This window comes from Nansenia antarctica (genome assembly GCF_963989245.1).
Source record: "Nansenia antarctica genome assembly, chromosome: 15".
In the NCBI taxonomy this organism is placed as follows: Eukaryota; Metazoa; Chordata; class Actinopteri; order Argentiniformes; family Microstomatidae; genus Nansenia; species Nansenia antarctica.
The window spans coordinates 4,530,639-4,539,890 of record NC_137685.1 but is presented as its reverse complement, the minus strand read 5'-3'; the positions used below and the strand labels follow the sequence as shown (position 1 = coordinate 4,539,890).

At 44.4% G+C, this 9,252-nt stretch overlaps 1 protein-coding gene across 1 annotated transcript in view; it reads right to left on the bottom strand.

The window, feature by feature from the left end:
- The window catches only part of mapkapk3 (MAPK activated protein kinase 3), a gene marked incomplete at both ends in the record, with an annotated part of 17,390 nt that extends 9,449 nt beyond the window's left edge, over positions 1-7,941 (bottom strand). The window contains one exon of the mRNA XM_080545486.1: positions 7,654-7,941. Coding sequence (XP_080401612.1) covers positions 7,654-7,941 — 288 coding nt within the window. The remainder of the gene's footprint in view (positions 1-7,653) is intronic.
- Between the last annotated feature and the right edge of the window lie 1,311 nt (positions 7,942-9,252).

Genomic DNA, 9,252 nt, shown 5'->3' with positions numbered 1-9,252 from the left:
TACATCATCTGTGCCCTTTGTAGACAGTATAGGGACAAAATCAACACACCTGTCCTTGATCCCCGTCTGAACCAATCAACACCTCCCTCATGCTCCTCTAACCAATCAGGTAAATGTTCACTTCCTGGCAGCCATGACAGACACACACCCCATGCTCCTAGGTTGGAAACAGGCAGTCAAACTAGAGAGGTAAAATTTCCTTGGAAATTGTCAAATGATTGAAATCTAGACCCAGCACTCTCCTCTTACAGAAATCACATCCACACCGTCATATCGCCAGAGGAAATCTCTTTTCGTGTAACAGACCACGATGGCGCCTCTCACACACACTGGCACAGCCACATCAGGCCTGCCTGCCACAGCCAGAGCTTCTGTGATGACTAGATGAACAGGTTTATAGGCTGAGGGCATCCTGAGGATTGTGTCTTGATAAACAAGGCAATGTATTCTTTCCTTTCCCTTTACAACTTTCTCCGACCACTGTAACATTGGTCATAAACGTGAAGAGGTAAATAAGGAAGATAGACAGATTTTAAAGCTAGGTGATACAGGATGGAAACTGTGCTAGGTAGATGATACAGTAGTAACTCGTGAGCTTAGAATGAGAAGGTTCTATCTCAGTTTAGAATGAGAAGGTTCTATCTCCGTTTAGAATAATAAGGTTCTATCTCCGTTTAGAATGAGAAGGTTCTATCTCCGTTTAGGGCAGTTCAGAGATATTGAGCGTCAAAGTTTTTACATTCCATTATGTTTTGTGAGATGGAACCTTTGTATTTTATGAATTACCAACTAAAAAAATGTCAACATTTTAAAAAGGATCTGGGAAAGACTCTGAGGGCAGAGTAAGCTATATAAAAATGATGGTAAATGATAAGAAACTGGCCTTTGTTTCAGTATATGCACCAAATTCCTTTGATATTGGCTTTTATGACTACTTAACTAAATTGATGTTTGATCTATCTGATTTTGGTTTAATAATAGGGGGTGACTTTAATGCTGTATGGCTACACACGATGGACAGAACTGGGGTTAACGAGGGGAGAGAGCAACACCTGGCGTCTTCTGCACTAAGGAAATGGGCTAGTGACTGTGCTGTGGTAGATGTCTGGCGTTCTTCTAACCCCTCCGTGAAAGAATTCACTTGTTTCTCCTCTCGACACAGATCATTCTCTCGCATAGATTATATTTTTATATCCAAACATCTGTATGATAAGACATCAGATTTTAATTTACTTCCTATGTCTCTCTCTGACCACAGGGCGGTCTTTGGCAGAGTAGCGATCTCCTTGAAGCCTAAAAGGGCTCCTCGCTGGCGCTTTAACTCCACCCTTTTGCAGAATGAATCATTCCTAAAGGAAATGAAGGAACAACTTGATGAGTTTATTGTAATTAATAAGCCATCTGTGGATGATCCTGGTATTCTCTGGGATGCGGTGAAGGGGTTCATTAGGGATAAAACTATTGGTTTTGCCTCTAATCTACACAAATCCAGATTAAAACATATTCAAGACTTAGAAAAGAAAATTGCTGAACTGGAGATCACAATGACTCCGCATGTTACCCCTGAGCTAGTTCTTGAGAGAGAAGTGTTATTTAAAGATCTTAACCATCTTCTCAGACATAGAGCGGATTTCCTCATTCATAGAACTAGACAAAACCATTACTTGCACAGCGCACAGCCAAGCCATTTACTAGCCTCAAAACTTAAAACCAATGAACAACTAGCAAACATCTCTTCAATTAAAAGTTCTACAGGTACTTTGTGCACTGATCCAACAGAGGTTAACAATAACTTCTGGGCATTCTACTCGGCTCTATATACTTCTGAGATTGATTATAATGATCAAGCTGTTAGTTCTTTCTTGAACCCCTTACAGCTCCCCCAGCTTTCCCAAAATGACTCCCTTGATTTAGATTCTCCTATTACGCTATCTGAACTATACAAAGCTCTTTCATGCATGAATAAAGGCAAGTCACCAGGGTTAGACGGTCTACCACCTGAATTGTATCTGGCCTTTTGGCCCCAAGTTGGCCCCTTGCTATTGGGAATGATTCATTCTGCAATCAAAAATGGCTCCTTCTCCAAAAACAACAATATAGCTATAATCTCTTTGCTCTTGAAAAAGGGGAAGGACCCTACTGACTGCGGAAGCTATCGCCCCTTGTCAATTTTAAATACAGATACTAAACTGTACGCCAAAGTTCTAGCCTCTCGACTGGAACCATTTATGACTACCTTAGTGCATGAGGACCAAACAGGCTTCATTAAAAATCGCCTTGCCTCAGACAATGTTCGCCGCCTTCTCCATATCATTGACTCTTCGAATATTACTGATTCAGCAAATGCTATTCTCTCACTTGATGCTGAGAAAGCCTTTGATCGTCTCGAGTGGCACTTTTTATGGGCGGTTTTACGCTATATGGGCTTTGGAGATCATTATGTGGATATGATAAAACTACTATATTCTAACCCGACAGCAATGGTTCTGACAGGGAACACATGCTCTAAACAGTTCCCAGTATCCCGCAGCTCGCGCCAGGGTTGCCCTCTCTCTCCTTTGCTGTTCGCCCTATCTCTGGAACCTGTGGCCCAGGCCGTTCGCCAGTCAGTCACCCATGATCCTATTACGGTCCAGAACACCAAACATCACATATCTCTGTATGCTGATGATATCCTTCTTTTTATTCAGAATATCCCTCAGTCACTCCCTCACCTTCTAAACATCTTTAATAATTTTAGCCGAATTTCAGGTTACAAAATTAACTGGGGAAAATCAGCTCTATTGCCACTGAATGCCTCAGCTAGACAGTTAGATATCTCACTGAACATCCCAGTGGTCCAGAATATTAAATATCTAGGTATCACTATCTACCCCTCAATTTCAAACACAGTATCAATTAATTATAAGAATGTGCTGAAGGAGGTAGATTCTGATCTACAAAGGTGGAAAACTTCACCCCTCACATTTCATTCCCGTATCTCAGTTATTAAAATGAATATTCTTCCACGAATAAACTTTTTTAGTTCCATGCTCTCTCTAGCCCCACCAAGTGGTTATTGGAAGAAACTACACTCTATCTCTTCTCATTTTATATGGAGGGGGAAGAAGCCCAGACTCAAATTCTCAACCCTCCAGAGGCTAAAAAATGAAGGGGGATTGGGGCTACCAAACTTCGAATGGTATTATTGGTCCTTTGTGCTGCGTCCTCTCTCCACATGGTTTGATCCGGCTGCTCGTGTTTCTTGGCGCCCCTTAGAGGAAAACATTGTCCATCCTCATAGGTTACAAGATGTAATATACTGTAACATTTCTATTAAACAGTCCAAATTGAAATTCGGCTCCATCATCACTGAATTAATCTCAGTTTGGCGACGCGCAGAAAAGCTCTGCAAAATCTCAACCAAATGGTACCTCCATTCGCCTATATTTAAAAATTCAATTCTCCAGTTGGGAGGCCGTCCAATCTCATTTCCCCAGTGGAGTGACAAGGGAGTTCACACATTCTCAGATTTATTTGGGGCTGAGGGTCTCCGCTCATTCCAAGACATTCAGAGAAACTTTAATTTACCGGGTACGTCCTTTTTTTTCTACCTTCAATTACGTACAGCTATGCGCACATACGGGGTACCCTGGAATAGCTCATTAGACATACATCCATTTCACATAGCATTCACCAGACCCAGGGGTCAGGTCTCAGCTCTTTACTCCATCCTGGTTAAGGCTTCTTTAAAACCATTACACATTGACAGAGTGTGGAAAGATACTTTATCACACAATAACTTAAATTGGCAATTAATTTGGCAAAACATATCCCTTTCCTCCAGAAATCCCAACCACCAGGTTATCCATTTCAATTTTACTCATAGGACATACTTCACTCCATATCTGCTACATAAAATAAAGACCATACCTTCACCTAACTGTACTCTTTGCACCCGAAATACAGTTGGCACCTTTTTTCATATGGTATGGGAATGCCCGGGAGTGGCTGATTTCTGGAGGACAGTTTGTGATGCATTGTCCCTGATCCTGTCCAAACACATTCCACACTCACCAGTAGTCCTATTGTTAAATGACAGTTCAAACCTGGATCTAAACATCAAACAAAGACGCATCTGGCTGGCCGGCCTTACAGCAGCCAAAAGGCTTATAGCTTGCAGGTGGAAGTCACCCCATTTCTTGACTACGCAGAGATGGATATTAGACTTCATTGACATAGCCAGCATGGAACACTGGATAGCCAACAGGCATCATGCAATTTCGGACAATGTCTCATGCTGGGACCAAACTATAACCATCCTCAAGACACTATTATAGGCTAATCGATTTGCTCCTTCCATAGGGTCCTGTAGGGGGGGGGGGGGGGGGGGCTGTGATTGGGTGGGGGGTGGTGGGCGGGGGGCTGTGATAGGGGGGGGTGGGTGGCGGGGGGGTTGTGATTGGGCGGGTGGGTGGGAGGTATCTGGCGGGAGGGACATTTGTGGGAGGAGGGGTAGGTGGGGAATTATTGGGGTAAAGGGAGATTGGGAAGGGAAGGGGAGGGGGGGGGGGGTTGAAAGGTTTATGCGCATTTTGTATTTGTACTGGTAAACCGTATTTGTGTTATTCTATTTTCTCCTTTGTTTATTTGTATGTTACCACTCCCCTTGTTTTACTCCCTGAAATAATAATAAAAAATTGATCACAAAAAAAAAAAAAACATTTTAAAAATAACACCACACAGGCATTAATAAACACCTAATGGATCAGATTATGTAAAAAACTCAATGTTGACAAAAATGGAGATAGAGGAACCTTATAATTCTAACGTCACGAACTAACACCCACACTAAACTGTACGTTGACATAATGGGCTGGAAAGAGGAAGAGGCACTGCAGAGTGTCTGCACTCTGACCTCATACTGAAAAACCTCATCTGAAAACTGTCAATGGAAAGTAAGGTCCCATGCACTTTTTTAAATGCACTTGAATTACACAATAAATGTCTATTTCAAAGTAGATAGCATATCACTCTCTCAGACTGATTAACTGACTTTTTTTATTTATTGATTAACTGTTTTATAAGCTTGACCAACTCTGAGGTCAGAGTTCAGCTTTAAGGGGCAGGGTTTCAGCTTCAAGTTTCAAGGTTTCAGCTTTCTATATACTAGAGAGAAAACCAACATACTACCATGTAACCCCAAAATATCCCTTTCATTGGGCCTCACAGGAAAACCAGATAGATCCACAATCACGCCAAGAGTGACCGCAGATATGAATAGAAGCCGAGGAAACCGAATAGAAGAGTATGCAAGCCTCTGAAACAGACACAGAACCTAAGAAGAGAGCTCTTTCTTCGGTCGTGTAGCTTGACTATGAGCAGAGTTTAGTTGGAGAAAGAAAACAGGATGGAAAATAAATTTCACCTGCCAAATATGAGGTTCTAATGGAAGAAACAGCAAATGGGAACCTCCCCCGAGTTACTGCATGGAACACTGACTGACCGGGGTCTTTCCAGGATTAGGTGGAACTGCTTCAGAGGGCCTGGCAGCCAGACAAGTTCAAAATGAGATTGCTGTAATTGATTTAGATTCAAAGGATGGCGTCCCTCCAGGTCAGTTGAGTGGATTAGCCGTCCATTACCGTGCTCAGGAGTGGACTTAATTAAAACACAACTGAACCGAACAGCCGTTCTTTCTTTCTTTTCCCCCCTTCCCTCGTTCGAAGCGCTACACTCTTTGCCTTGTGATTAAAAAGCTATGGAGAAATACAGTCATAAATGACCAAGTGACAATGTGATTGTCGGTGTGCGTGATGCTCACCCTGGCAACTGGAGGTTTAATCATACTATCCAAACAGACGGGCTTCCGTACGATCACAAATACAGTACGGTCGACCAACAAACACCACATGTCACACAGACGTGCTTGTTCTGGCTGGGTTTTAGTTGTTCTCCGCGTGTCACACTTGTGTTTTATTTGGCGTATTGTGGTGGGTGGTGTCTCTGCAGACTGGGAGAACCGAAGCGCTTTTCCAACAAGCTCCCACCTCGAACAAACAGGTTCTAAACAGTTTTGTTAGTAAGCGCACTGCCCATTTTTAGTTGAGTGCCTTCAGCTGTGGGACCACGGACGACGGGTAGCCCCCCCTGGTCACTGTGACCTGCCCCAACTTCCCAAGACCTCTCTGTCTCTCCGACTGCACTGTGGGAATCATGATCAGGCATCCTAGCAAGACATGCAGTGTATTCAGCCGGCTGCTATGTGGTTGTAATGTTTTCACAGCTTGATACCTGGCCCTAACCAACTATAACAGCCAGACAACATCAGATTGCATGCCAGCCAGGATGCAGGCTTCCAACATAACATGTTCAGTGCTTCTTCTAGTCTTTCTTTTCCACAGCAACCCATTTAGTGTTTAACTTTATTGTCCCACAAAGTGGAAATTTGGCTTGGGCTTGCATGGCTGCAGACGTAAAAAAAAAAAAGTCAATAAAAGCAAAGATCTGCATAGAAACAATGTGTCCATCCTGCATGGCCTTGTCCTTTTCTTATCAGCTGCTAGTTTTAGTGACTTTTTCCAGTAAATTCTCCATTTCAATCTCCTCCTCCTTGGCCTCTCCTACAACTTTTGGGTCTGTTTCCCTAGCCCCCCCCCCCCCCCTCTCTCTCTCTCCCTCCCCTAACCCTAACCCTCTCTCTCTCTCTCTCTCTCTCTCTCCCCTAACCCTAACCCTAACCCTCTCTCTCTCTCTCCCTCTCCCCTGCCCTTCTACCCTGAAGGCTGACTCTGTGGAGAGGGACACCGATCTGTCTGGAAGACTGTAGGTTGTAAATCTCTGCCTCGTACAACCCAGTACACTGTGCAACATACACTAATCCCACACCATGTCATCCAAAACCAGCACATGTGTGTCAGTCACACCACACGGCTGGTTGTGCCCTGCTGATGGTGATCTGATGAGAGCCCCATCCCTCCTTCCGGGAACCCAAACCGTAGGTGCAGCCAGTCAGCCCCGTCAACTGATACATGAGGAGGGGGGAGTGCCAGCACCCCAGCAGAATACGGCTAAATTCACATGAATGAACACACACACACACACACACACACACACACACACACACGCACGCACGCACGCACGCACACACACACACACACACACACACACACACACACACACGTATGTACACACACACACACACACGTATGTACACACACACACACACACACACACACACACACATACACACACACACACACACACACACACACACACAGACAGACAGACACAGACACACACACACACACACACACACACACACACACACACACACACACACACGTAGAAGTTCAAACGAAGCAGTCCCTGTAAACATGTGATTACACTAACACGTTCTGCTTTTAATATTAATTAATAAATACGTGTGAATGATTGATTGACAGAGAAGGAGAGAGAGATAGAGAGAGAGATAAAGAGAGGGGAAATTGTATAAGAAAACTTTATTGTCATGGGGATCAAAGTTCCATGGAGTTGCATGTCCTTCCTCCAGTAAGTATTGCTGTTTGATTTGACCATCGGACTTGTCATGCGAGCTAGGGTCCCTGACATGCTTATTACCCTGACATGCTTATTACCCTGACATGCTTATTACCCTGACATGCTTATTATTACCTTAAGTGCGCACTTCTCCCCTGTCTTCTTATTCGTGCACTCCAGCACTTTCCCATTGATGCCCAACCCCAGCACCTGACTGGAGATCTTGTACTCGTCCGTCACGGCGTTACGTTTGATCTCCAGTTTGGGATAATCGGGCATTGGGAAGTGCGTGTCCGTGTCCCCCTCCTCTGCCAGGAGCGCGTCTGGGTGTTTTGGAGGTTCGGACATGGAGTCGCCACTGGCCTCCGCTTCAGCCTTTGGTGGTTCCAATGTTCCCTCCATCCCGTTACCATTTTGAAGCATGGTCACACAGGAGGCGCGTTGTCCGTTAGTGTTCCACAAAGAGAAGTAGTAACTGTGCAAAAACAGCCAAGTGAAACGATGACTGTCTCCTCCTGTACCGTATTTTAGGCAAAGCAGAAATTAATCCTTGGGACACCGCAAAGCAAAGCGCGCAGCATTCGGCGGTCAAAGTAGGCTACCCCCCTACTTGTCTTTGGTCAGTGCGTCCAGACTCCAGACAGCAATAGATTCTAAAATCCAGAAAATATATAGAAAACACTTTTTTTTACTTCCTAAATGTCCTAAATGTATGGGTTAAACGATTCAAACAATAACAATTATTATATTTAAACCATGATCTGTCACGCTTTGGTCTTCCCCATATCAATGTCTTCAATTAAAATCCAGAGGAATAATTCAGTAGGCTATCTCCAACGGACCCAAAGTATTAATTACACTCCAGAATGTCCACATCATATTAGATTATAATAACGGAATTCTGGTCTGATGCGTCCAACGTCCGTTCCTTACAGTAACATGGGCTCAATGAGGGCTGGCGTAAGCGTCACCCTCTACTCAAGTTATATGTCTCAACCGGCTGTCTCTTAAAGGAGCAGTGCAGATGTCGGCAGAGAACTATGGTCTTTGTAAACTGAAGCTGTTAAGAAGAATGGAATCTGTCATCTCCTGGTGACAACTGAAACCTGTCACTGAGAAAGAGGCAGGTGATTTAATTGTTGTATTATCTGTGTGTGTGTGTGTGTGTGTGTGTGTGTGTGTGTCTTGAGCGGTGCATTTGCACTTCTGTCATTTCCCTCTTTTCTCATGGGCCTATTGGTTTTTCGCATGGTAAATGGTAAATGGACTGCACCTATATAGCACCTTTTTTGCTGCTCCAAAGCTGCTCCAAAGCGCTTTACAACAGCCTCTCATTCACCCATTCACGCACACATTCACACACCAATGGCGGCAAGCTGCCATGCAAGGCACCGGCCCGCTCACTGGGAGCAATTTTGGGGTTCAGTGTCTTGCCCAAGGACACTTCGACATGTGGCCAGCCAGGGCTCGAACCGCTGAACTGCCAACCATGTGATCATTAGACGGCGACTCTACCTCCTGCGTCACAGCCGCCCATCAGAGCATCTCAGAGTTATGACAGTACACTGATCAGAGAGGCTCCTTGCCTTGAGGGAAGAATGAAAACAGTGAGGGGGGGGGGGGGGGGGGGTGAGAAGAGAGGAAGAGGCGTCCTTGAAAACAAAAAAAGCAGAAGGCATCACCAACATGGGCAGCCATTCACTCATGTAATTCAATTTTTGGGGGGGGAATTAC